The 25925-nt window shown below is 47.9% G+C and overlaps 1 protein-coding gene across 5 annotated transcripts in view; it reads right to left on the minus strand.

Annotated features, from left to right (window-relative positions):
- Positions 1-25925, minus strand: part of Nrp2 (neuropilin 2) — a 113306-nt gene that overhangs the window by 43480 nt on the left and 43901 nt on the right. For all 5 annotated transcript variants that reach the window (XM_004626643.2, XM_004626644.2, XM_023710142.1 and 2 more), the window contains exons 7-12: positions 24769-24924; positions 12461-12605; positions 10109-10458; positions 8501-8645; positions 4066-4182; positions 1087-1227 (exon numbers count right to left, since the gene is read on the minus strand). In XM_004626643.2, the coding sequence (XP_004626700.1) occupies positions 1087-1227; positions 4066-4182; positions 8501-8645; positions 10109-10458; positions 12461-12605; positions 24769-24924 (1054 nt within the window). The remainder of the gene's footprint in view (positions 1-1086; positions 1228-4065; positions 4183-8500; positions 8646-10108; positions 10459-12460; positions 12606-24768; positions 24925-25925) is intronic.

Here is a 25925-nt window from a genome sequence, read left to right on the forward strand (position 1 = left end):
TCATGAAATGCAAATTAAAACCACATGGAGGGGCCGCGCCTTAGCTCAGTTGTTTAAGTGGCAGCTTCAACAAAGCAGTCAGGTTCAGGTTGCTGTAGTTCGATCCCCACAACTCAAGCCAGCCAAACCTGCCCTGAAGGCATTCGGAGCAAAAAAAAAAAAAATCCTACTATATCTGTACAATGGAAAAACATTCTCTCATGCCCTGTGACGGCCTCCTGCAACTCCGCCTCCAGTACTGTGTTGGCTTAAAAGGAACCACAGTAAGTGTATTTACACTCTGAAAGTGGCAAATGTTACCAAGGTCCTGGGTTTTTTCCAGTCCTTGGGAAATCAGTTGTCAAACATTTACCAGAACACCAGTAGTACAGCACGCAACAATCAAGATAGTAAATAATGCTTTCTTCTCTTTGGTTAGAAGGGCTAAAGACAAAACAGTGCCAGGATGAGCTCTAGAGAGCTGGCTTTCCAAAACCCAAAGGTAGGCTTAATAATTCAAGGGCTGGCAGCCCTTGGCCTCTGCAGGCCAAGTGTATGCAGCTCTGCTAGACGCTGCAGCCATGGGCACTGCAGCCACGGGCACTGTAGCCACGGGCACTGCAGCCACGGGCATCAGGGCCACAGGCATGGCAGCATTTCGGTCCCTGGATGTGGCTGGCTCCAGGACTGGTGGTACCCTCCAAAGAATTGGTCAGATTCAAGGCCTGTGGTTTTCCAATGAGTCACTTTAGGAACAATACCTAGCTTGAGGCTGACAAGAGGCTCACTGACAGTGGTGCAATGGGAACAAGGGGACACTAGTGACTTCATCAATCTCCTAGGTCCTTCCAATTGCTCCTCCTTCTTTTCGCTTGGCCTCCCCCAGCCCCCATCTTCCAGGCTGTGCTGTCACCATGAAAGTGCTGGGAACCACCAAATAGCTAATCTCTGTGGTGACACCTTGGGCAAAGGTTGTGGTGGCTTGTGGCACAGAATGAACAACTGCAGTACAGTGTGAAGTTATGGAGATTGCAAAGGAATCCAGGGCTGAGAAACATGCAACAGGTGAGCTTACACCTGTCATCCCCTGACCTGTGGCTGGCTTACCTGGAAACGTCTGGTCGTTGGGGCTAGAGCTGCTGGTCCAGGTGCTTCTGAGCCACTTGGCATGGTCGTACATCCACCCACAGGGCTCCTCGGGGAAATCAAAGTTGCAATTGAATCCTGAAGGGAGCTGCAAATCTTTGTCTAAAGGGGGGAGAAAAATAACCCAAAGGATGGCAAATGAAATGGGGTCCAGAGAGCAGCCACAGTGGTGCTATTTAAATGTCTGGCAAGGCCTGAGTGGAGAGCACAGAAAGAAGTGGCTCCCTTTGGCTTATTCATTTAACTCATCTTGGCGATTGCTGGCTTTCAGGTCAGGCTTTGGTCTCATCCTTCCCAGGCATGAAAGCCAAGCCTGCCAATGGGTTCCCATAGTAAGCAATTATAAATGAGGCCACCAAATGGCTTCAGGCTCTAATCAGCCTCTTCTGTCTACCCCAGAGAGCAGACAAATGTGAAAATTGCGGTTCCCTAAATGCCAGAGAAGAATATCTCCCCAGTGCCTCAGTGGAAGGCTGGCTCCCAAAAATGTACTATCTCATCTCTTGCCAACCTGGCTCTCAGAAGTGATGGCACAGCCCATTAGCATCCAGAGAGGCGGAGAGGCCTGGGAGGTTCTGGCCAGTGAAAACAAAGTGACCTCAGAAACAAGGCAGGCTTGTTTGCGACCCTCACCTCTTTATGACCGTCTCTTATTTCAGAGGATCGAGACAGTAAGACATCTTCCCCCAGGTGGCCAATTCAACATGTCAGGAGCAAGACAAAGAGGCCAAACTGGCAGGCCACCCAGGATAGTGCTCACCAGCCTGAGAAATAATTTTACGTGGTGCTGAGCTCCTCTGAGCAGGGGTCCCAGAGACTGAGAATGTTCCCCTGGAAATCTAAGAAATGAGCAAACAAGGCTTGTCCCATCTGCTTTGGAGGTTCACCTGCTTAAGCTCCAAGACAGAAACAAGAGGGTTTCATCTGGGTCCTTCCCAGCCCTGCATAGGTCCGGTATGAGCTAGGCCAAACTCACTGATTACGTGGAGGTGCACAAAGAGGAAATGAGATCTGCAGGAAAAGCAAATTTGGACTGCTTGCCAGTCATGGTTGTGGAAAGGTGCTGGGCAAACTGGCAGCCGGGAGGAAGTGGGGCCCACCCACTCCCCTTCCCAAGGTTCCCAGAGGAGAATTCCTGAGGGGAAGAAGTTTCAGAATGTGGGTGAAGGTGTCTAAAGGGGAAAACAGACTGTTATAGTTGAACTGCTTACCAAGGGGGCAAAAAGGCTCTCGTGTAGGGGATAGGGTGCTGGGATCTCAGGGGCAGGAGGCAGACTGGCAACAGACCTGCTGTGCCCCCTCCTGGATATTTAACGTTTGCCTACCCTTGGCCAAAGGCAGCCTGCGTTAAGAAACAGATGGAATCTATTACAGAAGCAGCAACCTGTGGCTTGGAAAAGCCAGGCCTTAGCGCTCACATTCCCTTTTCTCTACAATTCCTGAATGTCTATTTTTCTGTTCAAAAATATAAAGTAATTCAATATACCATAATTCTTCCCTAATGTTTACATGCATACCGTTTCTCAGGAACCAAATTCCACAAAAAGATCTTTTGGGAAAAAAAAAGGGGGGGGAGAAGGGTGGAACCATCAAAGAAACCTCAAATCAAACAAACCACTATAAACGGTAAAATTATATTAAAAATAAACTTCGGAAATTTTTTAGCAGAACCCTTAAATTTTCCTTTGGATTGTCATTTAGCTGGAATCCCCAGCCTCATCCGTCCAACAAACTAACTCTTCCAATCTAGTATCACGTATGAACTCCTTGTGCTTTCCAATTTTGGCTCTCAAATTGTCTTAAACATGTCTTAGAAGATTCTCCAAGTTTCCTTCCTCTCTTCATAAAACAAAAGCAAGTTCATTAAAATGTCACAGCGCTGTATTCAACTAACCCTGACCAATAGGGTCCCTCTCCCACACAATACACAAAAGCACATTCTCAAAAAGCATATGCATTAAATTAGCATTTTACAGGCATATGACTTCAGCATGTACCCTTGGCTTTCCTCCCATCCTTGGTAGCCATGTTTTAGAACCACCCACTAGATCCGGGGAGTTCTTCGAGCCCTCCAGTGGTCACCTGTGCAGGTTTCACCTACTGATCCACCCACCTCCACCTTCATGCCCATCTCCTCTCTTCATCAACTTTGCCTCATTTTATTCACTGAACGTTTAATAACAACCAGTAACTCAGTGTAGTAAACCAAAGCTGTCAGACTTCAATCCCAGTCTCAAATGCCCAAGTTCCAAAACTTGTGGTTTTTTGTTAATGTCTCAATACTGGTGACTTGAACAGTACGATTTAAGATGTGACTTACTTTGGGGCCTTGCCAAATATTACTTTTTTATCTAACTTGGAGATACTTAGAAGATAAAGGGAAAAGAGGTTCCCCACATGAAGAGATGATCGCAAAACAAAGATCTCCTCATTTGGGAGGAGGGCAGAGGATGCTGGTATGTCTGAGCTACACTCAGGATCAAAGCATAGGCAGCGTCTTTGCAATACATTACTTAAGTCTTAGTAAAAGACGAAGTTGTGATTAGCTGCAAAATTAACTTCACGCTCACACTCCTTGAGCCAAATCACCCAGGCCAAATCTCCACTACATGGTATGTGGAGACTCAGGCTAAAAGGATAAAGTATCAATACTGTGAATTCTTAGCCTGGGAGTGGCTCTCCTTTACCAGAAGTAAGACAGTGAGGCCTGAGCCCTGAGATGTCTCATAGGAGGTTCTCTTCGGAGACACCCTAAGTCAGCTGCTGAACACCTGATCATACCATATGGCTGTCCTGGTCACCACAACATTTGAATTTGTCTAGATGGGCTATAAAGAACCACTGTCCCAGGCCTCTGAGTATCTGTACCTCCCTGAGCCCAAGTCACCTCCCAGTCCTAAGCCACCTCCCTTACTGTGCTGGGCCCATCCCCTTCCTCACCATCCTCAAAGCTGCAGTTCTCTCCACATTCTGTGGCTTCCTCATCGATGGGATATGCGGTGGTGGTCTCTTCACTCTTTATAGTGGGTCCCAGTGTCTCTACTGTGGGCCTTGAGTCTGTATCAAGGCAAAAGAAGCGAAGAATGTATTTGTAGCCCATATAGAAATCCAGAAGGGGACAGATGCTCAAAACTAAATTTTGTCTCTAAGCAGGGGTGTCTGAGAATGAAAACAAAGATGCATGTGTGCATAACACTGTGGGGTCACCTGTGCCATGGACAAAGCCAGGAGTCTCACCTGCCTGAGTTGAACAGGAAAAATTTAGAGCTGCAGAGCAGATGTGAAGGAGGCATGACCACGAATTCACGCCCTTGGTGTCACAGCACTGAAGGCCTGCCAAGGTTTATGAGGTGGGTCCCCAAGCAGACTGACCTTGCTCTGAGTATCGTGCTTAGGACAGAAGTGTGGGCAGTGCACACACGGGACAGGGATGATGTGCATCAACACTGGTTTGTACAGCTCAGTGTGTAACGAAGCACACCTACTGTGTGGAGAAGGCTTCTGAGTGCTCTAGTCCTGCTGGTCGCTGGTACACCCTCCCTCACACCAACGGATCTCTTTTTGCACCCTTCTCTCAGACAGACCAGACTATTTAGAACTAAAACTAACCCTAAAAAATGCTCTAACCTTTGGAGCCCACCTATAGTAAGACTGTTAAAAGTAGTGCTGCCAAAGCCATAAGCAAAATCCTGCATTTTGGGAAATGGGAGCCCAGACTTTGTGTTTGTACAGAACTGGAGGGATAGGAATATGGGCTTACAGGGACTCCAAGTCTATGTGGGGAGAGTCATTTGGAGCTGTGCCTTTATGTTAGGGGGTGGCAAATTCAAGTGTTTTCCAGATCCAAATAGCTACTGCCAGTTTGGGAGCTAGACTGGGTGGGGACAAGAGTAAGGTGTGGTGGCTGTCAGGCAGCCAGGATCTTGCGGCCTGGTTGAGGGGAGGCCACCGTAACTGGCTCCAGCAGAATGAAGCTTCTCTGTGAAGGAGGCAGCTTAGCCACACAGAGTAGTGCAAAGGAGCATGAAATGGGGAAACTACACACCATGTGACCAGGTCTTCCCCCAAGTTTTTTCCCCGACAAGAAGTTAAAAATCCCCGTGTCAAATCTACAGGCTCATAAATGTTGGCAGCTTGTTCAAAATGTTACAATAAGCACACAATAAAACCTGACAAGGGCAACTCTGGCTGCAGGCAGTTGGTTTTGACCTGGGCTCCAGGTGATTCATCCATCCATTCATTTGCTTATTTGTTCATGCCAGACATTCATTCAGCAATCATTTGGGAAGAGAATGGAGCTATGAGTCAGGTCCTGGGTGGGGTATGAAGAATTCTGGAAACTGGTGCTCAGGCCCGTGTGTTGGGAGTGGTGTCTTCCTCCCACAGCTACGCTCCAATGAGAGGGCCCAGGGAGTCAGTGGATTACTTCTCCCATTTCCATACATGCTTTCTGAGCTACTGCATGGGAGTAGGTGTCTTTGACAGGGACCCTTAGGATACCACTTAACAGAGCTAGGAGCTGAAGTAAACTGCTAAGTATGCTGAATGGCTTTCCATGGTTGACTTCCCACCTTTCTGCTATTAAATACTACACACATAACTTCCACACTTCCCTTTGCCACGTCTGCCTCTTGTTCAAGGTAAATAACAAATAACCTCAAAGCATCCTACTGTGTGAGTTCAATTTGGTCACTGTGTCATAGAATCTTTTTAAAAAATTTATTTATTTTTATTGGATATAGGGTCTCACTACACAGTTCAGATTTGTAGTGATTCTTCTGTCTCAGCCTCCCCAGTGCTGGGATTACAGTGTGCACCACCATCCTGGGTTTCAGGCTGGCACAGTGCCCCCAGGGTTCTAGGTCCAGAACAGCACGTGGTACTGGGGATGGAACCCAGGTCCTGTGCTTGCCAGGCAGGTGCACAGACTGCCGAGCTATCTCCCCAGCTCCACTGGGTCACAGAATCTTAAACTCAACTGTAAAGCCACCTATGGATGGCAAAGGAAAAAGTAATGATTGGAACCAAACAAGCCAATAGGTGAAGAAGCAGTCCCGTTGAACTATTTAGTTGTAGAGCCTCAACCCATCCCACTATTTTTTCTGTTATCTTTTTTTTGGAAAGAATGAAGAAGGGAGTATGAGTTGCAGAAATTGATGGAAATTGGACAAGAAAAAACAAACCCACAGGACCTAAGTGGAAGAGTTTCCAGAAATGTTAGGTAGCAAGATGGGTCAGCTGTTTGGTGGAGATAAAGTTAAATCCAGGGCACTGGAGGCTAGCAAGTTGACAAGAGGGCAAGGTGTGTAAATGAAAGGGGAGAAACAGCGGACAGCCTCTGTACCCATGTATTTGTACTGGTCGTTCTAGAGTAACTGCCCATCATACGGCAGCTTTCCCTCCAAATTGAAACCAGATGTCAGAGGCTTCAAAGGGAAGGAGGCTGGGTGAGAGGTAACCGCCCTAACTCTGATCTTCCCACAGCCAGGCAGGGCTTTGAAATGGGAAACCTGTTACTATCAAGCGCCACCATTTGGGGCAGGTGGAGCACAGAGGACAATTAGAGACAGAGGTCATTAGTAATTGTCCAGCTAGTACTAATTCTGTGCCAGCCCACGAAGAGAAAGAACTGGACAAAGCACTTACAAGTTGGCCCATGCCTAGTTAAGCAACGTCTGGCCTGTGGTATCTCTCTAGGCTCAGTTTCCCTGTCTGTCCAAGAGGATTTATCCTGGCTCTATGATTTATTTTCAAACTGTGTGTCACTCTAGTCAGTAGGTTGTGGAATTGATTTAATGGCTCATGACAAGCATTTAGAAATAGGAACTGTATGATTTGGGAGTGCACCAGGGGTGAGGAGGAACTCTGCTTTGGAGCCTTCTGTTCCTGTTACATTTACCTAGAACAGGTGTGCTAGGCTGTGACCTACAGACCTCACATTTATGTTTTTATGTAATCCTCGTAACAGTCCAACGGATGCAGGCTGACTATTATCATGCCCATCCTTCTGTTGAGACTGAGTCCTCGTCTGAGCTTATACAAGCAGCAACGGCAGGGACTTCAGCCATCTGTGTCTGGAACACAAGTCCTTGACCAGATGCCATACCCCACACATGTAAGTGTGTGGTTCTAAGTGAAGTGAACTGTGGCATTTTAAATTATAGATCATAATAAATACAGTTGGGGCCACTGGCCCAGACTTTCTGTTCTCCTACATTGTGGACTCCTGATTCTAAGGTGGTTATAAGTTGAGCCAGTTCGTATGAGGTAGAACTCAGAACCTGGGAGGCCCTGTGTGTAAGCTGCTGGAAGCCTTGCCTCACCCTGCACAGTGAAAAACAGTGTCTCCCCATAGGATGTCCTCTGGTAGCAGTCTGTGATGTCCAAGTGAGAGGTGCCACCCTGGGCCTGGTTCCTGGGTTATGTCTCACACCAGGGCCCTACTTCACCCTCATAGCTGACTATCGGCAGTGATTTTCTCCTTGGGAGTCAAAAGCACTTCTCAGACATGCCCTTACTAATGTTTCAGGCCATCCTGCTGGGTGAGCTGGTCACAGGTAGAGATTGGGGGTGGGGAGAGGAAATCCAGTCACCTGGGGCCCTGGTGGGGAGGGGCAGGCTGCCTTAGCCTGCTGGTGTCTCCTGCTACTTTGGGCCAAGCTCTGAGATCCAGGTAGCTCAAGAGGGTTGGGCTAGTGAGCTCTGGCATAGATCTAGTGCCAGGCTTGCTGTGGGAGGTGGAGAGAGGTGGGCCCTGACTCAGAAGTCAAGGGAGGGGAGCTTGGCTGGCCATACCCCACGGGGAGAACTACAGGCTCTGATCCAGGCTTGAGCCTCCCGGCCCACCGGGAATGAGCATGCTCAGGCTGCACACTAGGAAGAAGTCCTGTTCCTATAGGCTGTCCTGCACCAGGGCTCTTCCTGCCCAAATAAACACCTTTTACAGATGTGGCTTCGAAATGAAAAGGCAGCCTCTGAGCTACTGACATCTGGAGGCCAGATTCAGACAAACTGATTACTGTATTATCAGGAGGGGTTTTTTCCCTACCCTAAATCAACAGCCATGGCCCTCTGGCCTAAAGAGTCAGAGTCTAATTGAATTTGGGTGGATGGAGTGTGGTTATGATTTGTTTTTGAGAGGGCTTGGGTTGGAGAACTGAAGTGATCCTTTAGAAAAGACAAGGCATATGCTCTGAGAAACTGCCCGAGTCTGGAAGTGTTTGAGAACACTGAGCCATATGTTAATGTCTGCAATCTCCAACTGACAGGGCTTAGTCTACATGGGCGTCCCCACCAGCACCCTGGTCATTCTGGGATGTAGAATCCCAGACCGCAAGACCACACGAGGGACACCTGAAGAGGAAAGCAGCTGTACCTGTCCAGTCACAGCCCAGCACCTCCAGCCGCATCCCAATGCCCGCCGGTGACCACCGCTCTGGATATACACGCACGTACTGGGCAGGGACAGGGTCAAATCTTCGGATGTCGGGGCTGTCGTAGTGCACGTTCCCTTCAAACAGCTGCAGAGACAGGCGGCTCAGCCTTTTGCTGTATATGATCCCTCCTCACCTGCCACCCATGCCACTGTGTCCCACCCAGAGAGTAAGTTCATGGTGGAACTCATGGGACATTGCTGCCCATGGGAATTCCACACTACACTTAGTGAGCTCCACTAACTTGGTCTATAGTTCCTAGTTCACTGAAAGAATAAAGGGAAACTAACTGCCCTTTTTGCCAGGCTGAGGACTGATTCCTCTGATCACACACTGATGGCTGAGAGTTATCTCAAGCCTTTGTTTATTATTCTATCAGAAACCTCAGTAGAGTCCCACCGGGCTGCCCTGGTTGAAGTTGGTGGCCTTTGGATCGCCCTCCAGGAATATAGCAGGGCCAGTGGGTAAAATGCCTGGATCCCCAGCTCCACAACAGGGGCAGGACAGGCTCTGATTGTAGCCAAGATCACCTCCTTTTCTAAGGAATCAACTCTCCTGGGGAAGAATCAACTCTCCCGGGGAAGCAAGTGGCCCAACTTCTATTCCACTCACCAGAGGTTCTAGTTACCAAGCCCTGAGCCTCTCCAAGCCTCTGGAATTGCGAATTAGTAGTTTACATCTGCATGACAAAGCTTCTGACTCAGCCCTGGCTTCTGCATTTGGGATGGAAACTTTTGCTTAGCTAAGGTGGCTGACCAGAGACACACAATACCCCTTGCCTTTTTAGGAGATTTGCTCTTCTGAAGATGAGAGGTCGTTTCAGAAGGAGCATTAGAGAGGCTGGCCAAATTCATTAGTAACAAATCTAAAGAAGGATGGAGGAGTGAGGTCCTCTCCCCTCCTGAGGGCTCCACACGCCCTGGTTGAAGGCTGGCTTCTCTTGTCTGATCACAAGGGTGGGCTTAAGTGTTTCTCTTTCTTCTTCCCAATCTCAATACGAGATGCAGGAAAGACCTAAGAAGCCATGACTAGGAAAATACAAAGGGATAGGGATGCAGTAACATTCAGAAAAGGTTATTTTTGGAAGTAAACCTCTAGCTTCTACAGTTTGGGCTCCAGCAACCATATCTCCTTGGGATGGTTGGCCAACTTCAAGGAAATTTCATCTGCAAGAGGGTGAAAAGGATCTTGAATTTTACAAACAGGCAGCGTGGAGTAGTGGCTAGGAATCTGGGTTCTGGAATGAGATTTATGGTTTCTGAATCATGGCTTTGGCTCCTGGTAAACCTGTGACCCTGAATATCATATCAAATCTCGGTTTTGTCATGTCTAAAACTGGAATGACAAAAGGGTTGACCTCATAGAGGTGTTGTGGGACCGAAGGTCTAAATAAGGTATAGATGTGTTAAGCACAAGCAATCTCTTAACCCACACTGTGATGCAAGAATTTGATGAGGGCCTATCAGGATGCAAATCAGCATGCTCACACTCTCTGTACCCAGTAAGCCTTCCTGGTAAGGCAGTATTAGCACCCTCTAGGGATGGTCTACCTTTGGTTGCTGGGTCCTGGGATCTGGGATATATTCCCAGTCTTTGCCATTCAGGCTGTAGGAGACTTTAAACTTGCGCACGAAGGCCCTGGCTTCCACTGCTGTGCTGCTGTCTCCTCCACGGGCCCCCTGGATGATGACGCCTTTCACCGTCTTGGGTGCTCCCAGGTCCACCTGTAGCCACTCTTCACCTGGCTGCGCCTGAGGGATCCGAGGGAACCAGCCTGAACGGCTGCTGACCAGGCGCGCTGTGCTGGGGCTCCAGAGGTACTCGCGGGTGGAGGAGGCAGAGATCTGGGAGTCGGGAATGAGGCCTGAGAGCATCCCCAGCATGTTGGAGCAGGGGGCATCTGCAGGGAAGAAAGGAAGATGCCATTCATGGCTGGTTCTTACTGATTGGACACCACTCCTTGGTGGGAGGCTGCAGGAGGAACCCCCTGGAAAATTGCCTTGGTCAGCACTGATTTCCTGGCAACACTTTGCACAGCGTCTTGGTTCAGAGCCTGAACCGGGGGCTCTGAACATCTTTCTCATGCCGCCAGTCCTTTCCCAGTCCTCACTGACTCTTGCAGTGACAGCCAGGGGAGAGAAGTGCCGCTCAGTAAGGTCATCAGGCAGAGGAGACCCGTGTGGGGTCAGTGTCCGGTCTTTCCTTCCACATGAGTTAGCGTATTTTTTGGTTTCCCACAGGCTCTTGCCACTACTCCAAAAGCACTTCTGCTCCATCATCTGTTGACTAACCTTTAGTCACCCCAAGGTATAAATATCATCATATCCTTAGAAAGGCTGTCCCCAAACTTTCAATCCTAGTAAATTAGAGCCTCTCAGGAATCCTTCTCAGCTTTAACTAAATCCCTGCTAATTAGCCTTTGCTGGCCTGGAGCATCCTCATAGAAGGGAGGCAAAAGAGGCCTCTAGGTAGGATTAGGATGGCCTGCACCCCTGGGGAGAAGCCCGGTCTTTGTATAAAGGTGATAACAGGGAATTTGCGTGGAGAAAATACACATGGAGGTCCTGCCTTGTCACTCCTCGCTGGGTGCTCTGGGCCAGGTGTTTTGGTTTCTGCATCAGCCCCTGCCCCCACTTGATTGCTAGAGTGAGTGGGCAAGACAGTGTACAAGGAAGAGGGGCAGTGAAGCAGACACTGTCCACAGGCAGTGGGCTATGCCCTGGACCAGGATGGGGACAGGTGGAGGGAGGGACACAGTACACCCTCCCATGACAAAGAAGCAGAGCCCACAGGATGGAGCGGATTGTGCTGTCCACCAAAAGCTGGCACTGGTCTATCCACCAGCGCCTCTTGTCAGCAGCACAGTGCCAGCCTTGCAGAGGCTCCACTCTCACCCTCTCCAGGCTGTGGACTTCAGCCCACACAACATGCTGCTTTCCTGCCACATGCACTCCCTCCTCCTCAACTCAGTGCCATCCAGCCAGCTGTGGCCACTGCCCAGTGCCTTTCCCTACCTGTAACTGGGCAATGCCTGTCTGCCCTCTGCCCTGACTTAGTATCTCCTCAAGGAAGTCCTCCAGCACCCCAGGGCAGGTCAGCTGTCCTGAGGCACAGGTCCAGGTTCCCAGATGGCACAGTTTTGATTTTGCACATAATGATGAGATTGCCTGTTCACTAATTTGTCTACCCATCAGCCCATGCTTCCACAGTTGGCCTGTTGTGTTTGTCATTGTACCCACAGGACTGTGTGTAGCTCTTAGACCCCAGTCAAGGCATCAGAGAGAGCTATTTCAAGGTCACAAGCTTTGGGCTCAAATCTGGTTCACCACTTAGTGGTGAGGTGAGGCATTCTTCCAACTCTTAATTTTGTCACCTGTAAAATGAAGAGGATAATAATACTTGCCTCAGACAGTCCTTATGAGGATAAAAGCTAAGACACCTTAGGTGAGACTGGAAACTGACATGTAGTTCGCAGATCATAAACTTTAGTTAGTAGAAATAGTAAGTGCCTACTAAAAGCATACTGGCTGCTCCCAGCTCTCTGGGAAGCTGAGGCAGACTTGATCCCAGCTTCAGTAACTCAGTGATTTAGCAAGACCCTGTCTCAAAGAAAAAATACAAAAATGGCTAGATGTTAGCTCAGTGCAAAGGCCCTGAGTTCAATTTCTTGTACTGAAAGGAAACAAGAAGAAACAAATCAATAACAACAACGACATACATACAGGATGAATGAATGAATGAATGAATGAATGAATGAATGAATGAATGAAAAGATAAAGCCAGAAGGGACTTGAGTCCTGAAGCAGTCCTTCTGGGAAGAACACAGGATGCTGCGTTTCCTGGGAGAGGGAGCAGAGCTCTGGACAGAAGCAGCTCCAGGGTCTGTGGGGCACCTGTCTTACCTGTGACCCGGCAGCCGAAGAGCTCCAGGCGCAGGGCGATGCCCGAGTGCCAGCTCTGCGGGCGGATCCGGACGAACCTCGTGAGCAGTGGTGTGTGCAGCTTGTTCAGAACCACCTCGGAGGCATCACTGTTGGCCTGGAACACCTGGAGATGCAGCAGAACATGGTACTGGGACTTGCCATGACCCCTGCATGTAGGGCAGGGACTCTAGCTGCCTCGGAAGGGGCAGGAAAGTTCTCTTCAAGCTTGCAAACTAACCAGTGGGCTTGTTATTCAGGGCTTTTCCAGAAGCACTGTGAAAACATTTTAATTTCTCATAATGCTCCAACTTGAAAACAATAAATGGTCCTCATAAAAACTTTTGGAGGGAAGAAAATTTTTGCCTCTCGGCTGAAAGCAAGCAGAGGCAGAAGCCTTGGAAAAGAAAACATTTCAGAAGTGAATGAAGGAAGAAAGGACAAAACAGAATGCCCATTTAAAAGGACATGTTATCTTTTAGAGCTTGTAGAGCTCTCTCTGTTGAGCTTGACACCCCCTGGCAGGCATATAGGGATTCTTGAAGAGCATTTTTATAATGTTAAAAGTGCTTCCCATTCATTTTTTTTGATTCTTTATTTCTTTGAATAAATTTATTTGGACACTTTCCCACTCCACTAGCTAGCAGCGAGGTGGTGAGGGCCTCCATTCACCCCCATGCCCTATGTCAACCAGGGTGTTCCTGGTTCTCTCTGGTCTTTGATTTAGGGTCAGGATTTCGAGACTCTCTCAAGAGTTCTCCATCTTCCTCTCACTGTGGTTGCCGCCCTGCAATGAAATCCATCCCTCCCCAGTTGACCAAAACATCTCTCCTGGGAGCAAAGGCTTTTTGGAGTGGTTTCTGATCCAAATGGTAGGCATAAGTCCCGACTTACCAGATGGCCCAAATCAATAACTGCCACATGAACCTTAGGCTTTTTTGTACTCTCCGTTAAAAAAAAAAAACAAAAAAAAAACAGAGAAAGTATACATGAATTTCCCTAATAAAAGGGAAAAACCCCAATGATAATTTCTAAATCATACCTATCACAGATACAACCAAAGTACCTTAAGTAAGTCTACTCGCAACCAACTCTGCCTTTACCTCCTGTTGAGGGGGAACCAAATGCTTCCACTTGATACCCAGGCTACACCAAGTGTTTGGGACACTGGCTGGGTGGGGAAAAGGGGAAGGGGGACACAGGTATATCTGAGTATCTTTGCGCCAGAAGGTACACTACTCTAATCCCCTGGGAGAGAAGTACTACTATCTCTACTTTATTGATAAAGAAACCGAGGCTGGACCCTTGGCCTGATGCTTGCAGCTTTTTAGGTTGACTCTTAACTGTTAATAAATTTGCATCATTTATGTAATTGGCTAGGAGCCACAGTGTCCATAAGGTCCCCAATCATGGGCAGAATGGAAGTCAAGTTGCATAATCCCACCACGGAAGCAGAGAGCTCTTGAGATGTTCTCAATGTGGACCTTTCTCCATGAACCCTAAATACCACCATTTGGCAACTTTGAACCCTCAAAGATAGGTGCCTGCAGGTCCACCATTGTTTAAATCATTGTTCTTTGTGCTAAGCCTCCCAAGGTTAGGGTGCACCAACATAGCCTACCCTGCTTGCCGCTGCCTCTGCTTCCTGGGGAGCACCCCACTCTGATACCAGGCTATAGTGTCCCCTCAGCAGCCATGCCAGGAGCAGGAAGCATGGGGCAAGGAGTCCTCTCCCAGCTTCCATTCTCCTGCTGAGGAGGAATGAGAAGGCCAAGTCATGGTGGAGGGACAAGGGCCAGCCATGCAGAGGGCAGGAGTGTTGGAGCCACAGCCCTGGGAGGAGGCCTGCGGGGAAAGGTTGTGGCCTACACCATGCTTCTCCTGGACAGTAGTGACCACTGGAGGAGGCATGAAGCCCAGCAACGTCCTGGCCTTGTCACTCCAATTTCTGGCCTCCTTTGTATGGACAAAGTGCTCCCTAGCTTTGAGGAAAGGAACAGAGCAATTGCGTCCAATAAAAGAGATGAATTCAGCCCTCCTAGAATCCAGAATGGGACAGAGCCTTTTTTGTTTGTTTTGCTTTGTTTTGGCAAGAGACACATGCAGCACTTTGCTGACTTTGGACGGGTGCTGAGAGCAGTGGGGCCACCTCTGGATACTCCCTGGATGGGAGGGTAATGGGGGGGGGGTGGTTCTGGTAGGAGACACCAAGCAGCTCCTATCAGGGAAAAAGTTTTATTTGCCACATGGATATCTAATTGGAGAGCTGAGTGAATCTGAACTTGCTTATTACTACTAATCCAAAGCGTACACATCACGCTGGTACTGTTTAGAAACACAGCACGCTTTATGTGTTTTTAATATCCAATTTTATCTTATCTGACCTCTTCATTTCTCAGCCTTGACAGTGAACACCCAGTTATTTTCTCCTTTGCTTCTTCCTTAAGGAATTGATTGTACATCTGAATAGCCCTTGTGAGAAGGCTGGGGGGCACCTTTGGAGAGACTGGTCTGCCTGTGCTTAGGTGTGGCCACAGGTTTCAAGCCCTAGGTCCTTGCCCATGGGGCACCAGTCACAGAGGATGTAAGCTCCACTGTTCTCTCACAGATGTCTGCCTGAAGCTCATTCTGAAATTCTACTTCGCTCACTCCCCCACCTCAGGATCAAATAAAGACTTTTGAAACTTGGTTTCGAGCTGTTCTTCACGTTTCTGAGTCTAGCTCCTCACTGTTTTCTGGTTTGCACTTGATCTCATGTTCAGCCTGCCCTCTGTGCCTCACACACCTGAATGAATGATACCACTCTCAGAATTTCCATGCAGCTTCTGCTCTGAGTATGGCAGAGTAGATCAAAAGCAAAGCCCAGCAGCACACTGTGACCCATCACTGAATCAGGAACCTGCAGCCAGGCTTTGCTGATAATTAGCTCATATGGAGGGCAAATATCCCTACACCCTTGAGGTGCCGATTTCCCTCTCTGATGAGTGAAGAGCTTGGGATCTGTCCTCTGGCTTCTCCCATCTCTCTTCACAAGAGTTTCTGTGGTTTGAACTGTTCCAGGAGTGCCCACTTTATATTATATGTGCTGCTGAAGCAAACATAAGCTTTTCTAAGAGGATATTTTAGTTACCTATTGTCCCTTGTAGACTAAGTGCTCTTGTAAGCGAGTGCTGTGGATTTTTAATACACTTCAGCTACTGCCTAGAATGCACAGTGAGTGCCCCATTCAGAGAACATACCTTGTTGGTATGTTGGCTCAATAACAATTCAAATTATTAATAACCATAAGTAATGAATAACATCGCCTCAGTCCTTACTGACTGTCTTTCACCCAAAGATATCAAAGTGCAGTTTATGAAAATCCATTCTAATGAAATATTAAGTAGTTCCTATTTCTCCTGACCCAATGGGTTTACAAGGTCTCTATTTTCCTCCCTGCATCCCCCTATTTATAGATGGTAAATGCTATCATATATTATACATCTTTATGACTTTCTCAATGCTTCTGTGGTTTTAGAATCACCTTTCATTTGTTTTCTGATCAAATTCCCTGTGATGGAATCTTGGCTTCCAGTCTGGACGATGCAAGGTAAGGGGCTGAATGCATGGGGAAACCATGCCAGGAAATTGGTTTATTGTCTACTCTCTGCCGACTCACTGAATGACTACAGGCAAATCAATAAACCTTAGATACTATGGTTTCTCCTTCAAGAAAATAAAGTCGATAATCAGGTTGCAGATAGACATGAAGTTTACCAGCTCTCTCGGCTGGCTCCAGCGCTTGTATAGGAGTCAGGCCAAATGCTGGAGCAGAAGCCAGGTCACAAGTAATAAATGGGCCTTTAGACAACCAGGAGAGTTCAAGCTCAGACACCCATAGACCCCCGGGGTCCCACCTTGAGATCACACACTATCAGGCTGTAGTGACTCTGCCAGGATATGTGCATAGAACTCATAATACATGTCAGGCTGTGCTGATATGTATTAAACCCAGACAGACATATATCAGAAACAATGATTGACTCTTAACATCTACATTAAAAGCTGGAAGTTGGAGTTGACTTTTTTTATGCATTTAACAAAAGATATTAATACAGTTGCTTTACTACCCAAAAGAAAAACAAGGATTATATTCAAGGTGACTCCATCTTTCTGGGGAGATTGACGATCACATACTTTTTAAATGTGTGCATGCCTGTGTTTTGTTTTTTGTTTTTTTAAAAGAAGCTATGTTGAACAAAAGATTTCTTCAAACGCATCTCTCCAAACCAGGATGAAAAAACAATTCAGGGCACACAGTGGTTTGGATAAGCCATTTGGTCCCTCACTGAATTCTGAACATAATCCAACAATTTCCAGTTGATTCTCAAGACCTTTGTTTCATTTTCAGTAAGTCAGAATCCAAAACCCAGCAGAGTTCCATGGATTTTCTGATTTGCACCTCTGGGGGAGGAGGCATCTGCCAAGCAAACCGGCTGCTGTCTGACATCCCAGTTCGTTCATCGTCTACCGCCCACCCCAAGGAAGGATAATCAGAGTGTGCTGACCATGCCCAACGATCGACAGGCTCTGACCGCACAGACTGTGCGAGGTAGTGTCAAATAAACATGCGTTTCTTCTACAGAAGATAAGGAATATCTAGTGAGCAACCATCACTGATGTTTTCTGAGGCCATTGTCCCCCTTCTTGTCCAGGTTTGGTTGCAGACACCTCTCTTGTGGAGTCCTCCGCTCCGCATGTCTTTGAGGAACACACTGGGACTCTGACCCTGCTGGGCACAGTGCGCGGCCTGCCCAGGCCCTGGGTGGGAGCTCTCTGCATGGTCTCAGCCCCTCTCCTGTCCACCACTAGTCTTCTTTTAAGGATACTTCTGCATTTATTGCACTCAATGTTAAACAGGTGATATTTACATTATTCCTAGAAAATACATTGACACTGCCTAACACAACACATACTTGGAAAGACACAACTCATTTGCTTAGATATTTCGAATTAGAAAGTATTTGAAATTGATCACAGTGTAATGAATCCTCAATTGCAAGTTCTAGAGATAATTATTTACAAAAATCCAGTAAAACTTAATTCAGTAGTCCATGAGTTCTGTACCACTCTTAAATTTCTCTATAGAAATACGGCTTTATAAAAAGTAGCATCTTATAATTCACAACAGAAGTGCTTAACTATAACAAATGTCAACTCTGCACCACCCATATCATAGCTTTAGAAAATTGTTGCTCTTAGTACTAACTTAGCTCAGATTTTGATTACACACTGAATCGTCATTCCACCATTAATCTTTGCTATCAGCATCCAGGTGTCCAGGGTGGCGTGGGTGCTGCGTGTATGTCCTCGTGTCTGCTGCGGAGGGCCAGGTCTTGGAGCTCCTTGGAGCAGAGATACTGACTGAACGGGGCCAGCTGTTGCATAGCTGTTTAACCTTCCTGAATGCTGAGGGCCTCTGGTGGGCATCGGGCCTCAGCTCCACGTGCCGCATCTGATTTGACGAGGGCTTCTGTATTCTGCCTGCACACACCCATCTTCTCACTTGCCTGTGCTGTGACCTACTGTTTACTTCTATCTTGCTCTAAATATCTGAACCCTAGCTCCAGGGACTGTGAAGAAAGTAGGAAACATTTTCAAAGACAACCCTGTGCTGAAGCCTTGAGGTAGAAATTGTGCATGAGATGTTCTTCACCTTTAAAAAAAAATATATTTTTTTGCCACTAATAAATGTTTCATTGCATCCAAAGTTCTCCTTTACAATCAAATTGGCACAGACAGTCAAGCAGGAGGAGAACAAAGCAGGCAAAAAGGGAGGGTGGTGGGAACTGTGGGCAGAAAATGGGGAAGCCACTGTCACGGTGTAGAAACACATCTCAGAAGCAACAACAGTGCCGCCTCATCCTGGTGCCACACCAACAGCCTGTCCTCCCCTCCCACCTGCTTCTTGCCTCCTTTCTGAAACCAGCCATGGGTCTGCACATAAAAATAAATTGTTAATCAATGCACGCCATCCTGTTTAATTAATCTGTTGTACCAAATAGGCAAGGTGGGGGCAGGGGGCTTGTGCTGGGAGAAAATGACAGAGGGGATGGGCTTTTCTTCCTCGCTGCTTGTAAATCATGGTCCTGACATTTCACTCTTAAAACTCCCCCTTAAAGATTATTAAAAAAAATTTTTTTAAAGCTGCCTTCCTTCTGTAGATGTGGAAATTTAGCTAGATAGAATCTGGCTAGATAGAATCAGAAGGTATGTGTGTGTGTGCCTGTGCATGTGTATGTAAGGGACAGAAGAGGAGAGAGAAAGGGAGGGAGGGAGTCAGAGACTAAGGGAAGGTAGGGATGGGGGCAGGCAAAGAGGCTCCCTAACAGGCAAAGGCCCACTTATGACTCTGATGACCTCTGCTTTCCTCCTTTACTTTAGGGCTGTTTTTGTCATCAGACAGGAGCAAATGGTCCTTTCTGGGGTGGAGTGGAGCTGGGTGGGACGTGCACATCCCCATCTGTGAGTGCCTTGTGGGCCTCTAGATTTAATGCAGGATTATGTTACCCCCACGGAGACACTGAGCCCTGGAACACAGCCTACTAACAGGATTAGGGTTTCAGGATTTGAGACAGGAAAGCATCGGGGAGAAGAGGGAAAGAGGGTAGCTCAGGGACTGGGCTGGAGAAGAGGCAGGCTGGGGAAGAACATGATATCACAGTGATGAGCAGGCTGACAAGGACCAGCGACATCCTCCAGAAAAGCTGGAGGGAAAAGCATGGGCTCACCTTGCCCAGACACCTCCCTAACCCTGATGTTTGGAGCTTTTTAAGTAAAGATGGTGCCTCTATCCCAAGGGGGCAGAGAGCGAGCCACAAACAGGGAATGAGGGGCTGGAGTGCTCCGATGCCTACATGCATATCTGGGTGATGCCTCATCAACTGCAGAGCGGAGACGGGTGGCAGTCCAGACGGTGCCATCCACTACATCCGGTCCTCCCTTCTATGCTTACCTAGGTTTACTAGGGTTGGCCAAGGAAATGAAACACCCAAGCAAAATCTCAGGCCCCCACATCTGGGTTCTTCTCAGTTATAATAGACAGGAACAGATAAATTGAAGGACTGGAGCTTGGAAAGGGCAGGAGCCCTCTTCAGAGTCTACATAGCCATGGTTGGACAATGTGATAACATTTGAAAGCTGATCCCTTCTTGTGATTTGAATCGCTCATCTTTACACAACAATCAAAACGACTATCACAAAAAGAGTAAGAGTAAATTAGGCAACTGCCTCAAGGTTCAAGAAAAGCTCCTTTTGAAAATTCAAATTTTCAGCTAGGGGAGTGATTACACCTCTGAGAGAAAAATGAGGCTAAGATGCAGCACATTAATCCAAGGCAGCGCAAGCTCAGGCCCAGGGAAGGCCGAGAGGACTTCTCATGGTCCTGGCTAGGCTTCTGGCTTTAGGTCAGGCTGCTAAGTATGCCACCTCTGCAGGGCCTTCTGCCACAGATCTCCAGGTGCTCTGGGGGCACGGGGTCACCCAGGCGTAGGGCTGGGAAGGAAAGTGGCCCAGGTCACAAGTGCATCATCCCGAAGATCTGAAGGAGACTAGCTAGATCTCTAGGAGACTGACTCGAGTTCTTCTAACTCTAGCCAGCTAATGTGGAGGTTTGGCTTTCAGACACAACACTCTCCTCCCAAGTCTCTGATTTTAAAATGATTTGTTTTAATTTAGAAAACAAATATAGGACAGAGGAGTTTTGAAGTGGGGTGTTTATTTGTTTTGAAGGGATGTAGCCAAATCAAACACAGAGCAATTTCTTTGAACTCTGCGTCCCCACAACTGCAATGGTACCCGGACACCACAGCGCTGAGCCCAGAGCTCTAGGCGGTGCAGGCGATGCAGTGCTCTCCTCCAGAACTTGAGCCCTCCAGGAAGACGTGTGCCTCTGGGCCTGAGAGTAACTAACAGGAAGCCCATCTCCCTCAGGGTGCAAGAAGAGGAGCAAGGCTGGCGGCAGCCTGTGGGTGGCCAAGGTCGAGCAGGAGGCCAAGCATCCAGCAGGAGGCCAAGAGTGGAGCAAGAGCCCTTACTGGGACTCCACCACTTCACTGCCTCTGGCAAGTTGTTTGGTTTCTGACACTTTTCATTACACAGCGCATGAAATTCTGAAGCAGTAAATCAGCAATTGAGCAGTACCTGGGCCCCTTGGAGGGCATCACTGTGTTAATACGATGAGCTTAGAGCAGTGATGGCAAACCTTTTAGATCTTTCAATGATACCAACAGTCCACTGTGGCACTCATGACACAGGATTGCTTTTACTGGATTACAGCACTCCTGCCACTTATTATAGGGTGATTCTGAAAACTAGTGGGCCAAAACCTTTTCTCTTTCTTTACCATTCCATCTTCAATCTGTATTCCAAGGTGTAACGACCCTCCTTCTGTCCCTAACTTATTTATTTTTTTAATGTATTTGGTACAGTGTCTCATTACACAGATCAGACTTGTAGTGATCCTCCTGTTTTCAGCCTCTGTAGTGCTGAAATTACAGGTGTACGCCACCATACCCAGACTTGGTCCTGGTTCAGCCAGCCCAGGAGCCTGGCTGGCATGGCATGTGGTGTGGGGATCAAACCTGGGTCTCTGGGGGATCAAACCTGGGTCTCTGAGCTTGCCTAAGCAGGCACTTAGTCCACTGAGCTATCTCACTGGCCCTCCTAACTTATTTTTAAATAGATGAGAACAGCTCAATAACCCCATGACGAAGGACAAGGTAACCTGAGCTCTTGTCAGTGAAAGAGCTGCCCACACTGACCAAATAAGGAAGAATTCTGCTCAGACTTGTAAGGGGAACAGCCTGGGTCTCACTATCCTGACATCAGCCCTGTCTCTATTCCTCTCCAAGGCAGCCTCAGGGGAGTGGAATCTCAGGAGGCAGGACCTCAGCTAGCCTGGCCTCCCACCACCCATTCTTCTGTGCACCCCTCGGGCTGTGTGCGCCTTAAAATTACACACATTTACTTGAGCTTCTACCACTGCACCGGCCACAAGACGTCTATGTCTGGGATGTTACTCACACAGCTGGTAAAACCCAAAGCAGTAGTTTCTGCTGTGGTTTCTGAAGAATTCCATGTGAAGCAATTTGTATAATATAAGGGCGCACGTGGGCTGGAGATGGGTTCCATCAAGGGGCTGAGTGCTTGGCCTTGTGGTTAAGCCATAAATATGCATGACAAGGGCCCGCCCTACATGAAAATCATAGGTTTCCTATTTATGCCTGTGGAACTGGCGGACTCGGGGATGTGCTGCGCATATGGCCTGCGTCACCAGGCTGTGTTTCGCCAGAAGGATGCTTACAATCCCCTCAGCAACAGCCAGACTAGCTTTCTCAAAGGCAAACTCATGAATATCTGTTGGGTGGAAAGAGACTGAGGAGAGAGCCTGAACAATTTCTTAGTTTTCCCTTTCTTCCTGATAGTGAGAAAAAAGTCATTTCCCCACAGAGTCAGACCTCGCCTCACCCAGCATGAGTCCAAATTGCAAATAATGTTCTGCAGGGGTGTAGCACAGTCATTGCCTGCCACCTTGTGTGCTCATTAATCTTGTTTTTCTCTGATTTTCCCCACTCCCTTGTCTCTGATACTCTGCACTGGTGTAGACTGTGACAAGGGAATTGAAAGTGAGTTTCCAACTTTCGGCCCCAAATGTCACAATGCCCCCTTCGCTCTCTGTGTGCTGGGAAGGAGTTTGCACACCTTGTGAGCTGGCTGCAGGGCCGCTGCATCTCTCTCTGCTTTGGCTTTCCTGAGGTCCTGCCATCTGAGCTTTGCTTTCATGCCCACCACTTGACACCAGTTAGCTTGGCCCAGCGCCCAGTGTCCGGAGGCCACAAAGAGAAACTTGGTGGTAACGCCAGCATAGATGAAATCTTCTCTCACTGCCCCCCAGTCTCCTCTCCACCCAGCCTCCCCTGTCGTGGCATCAAATCAAACTGCAGTAGACCTGACAAATCTATTTGGCATGGTTCACTCAACTATTTCAACCCCAACAGCCTGGAGAGCTGTACAGACACACCGCGAACAGTGTGGAGTCTGCACAATAAACACAGCTATCTGGGGGAGATCTGCTAATGAATGGGCAGTGGGGGGCACCCTTGCAGGGAAGGGTGGGCAAGGCCTGCTGGCCGCCCCCCCCCAACGCATGGTGAGGTGAGGGAGCTGAGCAGGGCAATGCCTAATTGGCAGGCTCTCCATTTTCCTGCCTATTAAGTACTGGGAGGCCACATTTCTAATGGAGGCCTTGCTTCTGCTTTGATCCCTTTATTTGGGGACGACTATTATGCTAAGACTAAAACTAAAACTAAAACTGAACGTTACCCGGTTGGTTACTTGGGGAAGGAAATTGAGCCAAGGGCAAGAGGAGGAACAAAGAGAGAGGATGCTTGCAGTAGGAAGACTGGAGAGGAAGCATGCTAAAGACCAGAGACCTAAATTCAGTTCGCAGGAACATCTTCCCTGCAGAATGGATACAGGGATAAAGCGAGGGAAGACGACAGCATTCTATCAAAATGTGCAGTGCTAAGGTATTTCCAAAAGCAGATTTCCTACAAATGGTGTTTTAAATAGCATCCCAGTCCATCTGTGTGCTTTTAAAACCGGCTTATGCTACAGTATCCCTCTGGCCAGCACTGCTTAGTCATTGAGCCTGGACAGGGAGACGGTCAGGTGAGCCTCGGTCCTCTCCCCCAGGACCGCCTTGCTCAGGGCTGGCACAGGCCCACAGGCTGAACTTCTGGGCTCCACTGGGTTCTTGTCAAAAAGCTGTGTGAAAAGGTACAAGTGGGGTTGAATGAGGACACCTCAGGCCCAGATCTCCCCGCACCCATTCACTTGCCATTCCCCACTGACGTCTGGCAACCCTTCCTGAGACTGAGTCAGTGGGAAACCAGACCTGGCCCACACATGAAGGTGGGGTGTCTGTCTATTGCCAAGTGCCTCACTTTCCCTACTAGGGAAGTGGAGAAAGTGTGTGTGTGTGTGTGTGTGTGTGTGTGTGTGTGTGTGTGTGTGAGAGAGAGAGAGAGAGAGAGAGAGAGAGAGAGAGAGACCTGATAATATCCAGAAACCATGATTTTCACTTGAATGTTGCCATGTTACTATGGCGATTTTAATTTTTTAAAAAAACCCACTCCTTTAAAAATGCACATTTCCTGAATACAACTGCCAACATTAAAGTTCAGGATTTTCTGGGTCTAAGGCTTCCAGTTGTACCAGCAGTTGTAGTGCAATCTGCCTTGGGACAGTGACAGGAGCCAAGCAGATTCCCTTTTGTAAACTCTTTGGCCACACGTGCCTTATTCTGTTAATTCAGACCTAGAGAGCCGAGGCCTGGTGGAACTGTAGCACTAAGAGGAAGGGACCCTTCTACCCACTCCCAGCCCCCTTCCCAGGAAGGACAACCCGCCTCTGGGAACCCCCAGCACACCACATGCTTCCTAACCCAAGACCCAGCCACAGCCTGCAGTGGTCCCATCTCACCCTATGTCCCACCCAGGTGACACATGAGCTACTTCCAACAAGCCTTCTCCATGCCTGGTGCATTACAACCAGCATATCACCAGCTGCAGACCCAGAATGCCACGTATCCTAAGACAGCTGAATGCCAGTCACTTGTCCCTGTGGACAACAAAAGCCCCACATCCACACATCCCAGAGCTGTAGACACCAAGGACACCAGCCGAGAGGATTCAATGCCTCACTGCTAGGCATGATTGCTGGTTCAGATCCCAGTCCTGATGAACTGAAGTTTGTCTCATTATTTATTGTCTTCTTTTTTCTCTGAGACATTGTGATTCCCTCTCAGGATTTGTGCTCTTTCATTTCCAGACCTCAGTAACTCCTAAACTGCAGCTTCATGTGGTTTTGTGATTGTTAACACAGCATGGGTAAGGGACTCAGGCCATAAATGCTCAGTCAGTCCTGTGTGGGAAGACATGGACGTGGAACACATTTTCCCCTTCATTTGTAGTCAGAGAACGCTCTGCAACCTCTTTTCCTCCCTCCTTTCTTCCCTCCCTCTCTCCTGTGCAATATCACAATAGTCAGACTATAAGTAACAAAATGGTATTTTCCAACTGCTTTAGCATACAAGAGAAGATTTTCAGGGTTGTCATATCTCTGACCTCCAATTATTTGAGCCTCAGTAAACAAGGCCTTCTCTCGTGTGTGGGATCCACTTGAATCTCCTGCTGTCACATCCTTCCTACACTCGTCCAGACTGCCTCAGAGGTAGGGACATAGCTTACCTTGTGGTTCTTGCCATGTCGGTATACCATCCAATCTTCCCCATTGGTGCTGACCTCCAGCTTGTAAGATTTGACATAGTAGCCATTCTGGGTTTCCCTGGAAATTGCACCCTGTGTTGCAATGGCTGTGAGCATGGTTAGAAAGCGGAGGTCCACCTGGGAAGACAGGAAGGGGAAGATAAGGGGCCCAACACTCTCAACAAGGGGCAGCATCTGGCTTTTTTCTACAAAGGACACAACTGTCATACTTAGCTCACAATCTAGTGTGTGACTCATGAGATATATGGATAATTAGGCTCAGTCTGCAATTCCACTGGACAATTAAACTCAACTCCCTTGACACTGAATCAGACACTTCGAAATGTAACTTCATTACTTTTCTCTCTTTTCCTGTTCCACAAATCTGAATGGCCAGTATTCAGTTTCTCCTAATCATTGAGCATCTAGAATTGTGATCCTTCCTTATTAAACTATGGCCTGCCTTGGGCTGAGAAAGCAGACGCCGCTCTAAAGTAGCAATGCACGGCTAAGCCCGCTCTGCTCCAATCCAGTCTAATTCAATCCAATCCACTTATAATGCCCTGGTTGCAAAAGTCACAGCTCACAACTGCCTCCCATCCCCGTGCTCCCTCATGCCATTGTGTCTTTAGTTGCTCAGGTCACCAAGGGGTCAGAGGGCATACAGAGCCTGCCCAAGCAATTAGGCTTATGCACCAAGTCCTGACCTTTTGGTCTCCAGGGAGGAGGGCCAAAATTTTAAGGTGCCTTCTTTTCCAGTGTAAACCCATTTGGAAATTGCTAAAATGTTCTTCCTCCACCGGCCGTGGTGTTTCTTAATGGCAGCCTCCATGTGACCAAACTTCAGCCCCTGCACATGGGTGAAACTCAGTTTGGCAGGTACTGACTGACTGGCACTCAGTATGTCCACAGCACCATAAGATATTAAAAAGGAGTGTGCGGTGCCATCTGTGTGAATGAGAAACAGGTGGATAGCAATAGGAAAAGTATGTGATTAAGGACCAAAATTAAGGAGTATAATTAATGGGCTGTCAGTAACAAAGGAGAACTTTCTGGAGGCTTTACAAGATAAAAGAATTTTTGGAGAGGCAGAGAGGAGAGACAGTGACAGATGGCCTTAGAGGTGTGTTGTTGGAGAC

This window comes from Octodon degus, unplaced genomic scaffold, assembly GCF_000260255.1.
Source record: "Octodon degus isolate 3935 unplaced genomic scaffold, OctDeg1.0 scaffold00016, whole genome shotgun sequence".
NCBI classification, from domain to species: Eukaryota; Metazoa; Chordata; class Mammalia; order Rodentia; family Octodontidae; genus Octodon; species Octodon degus.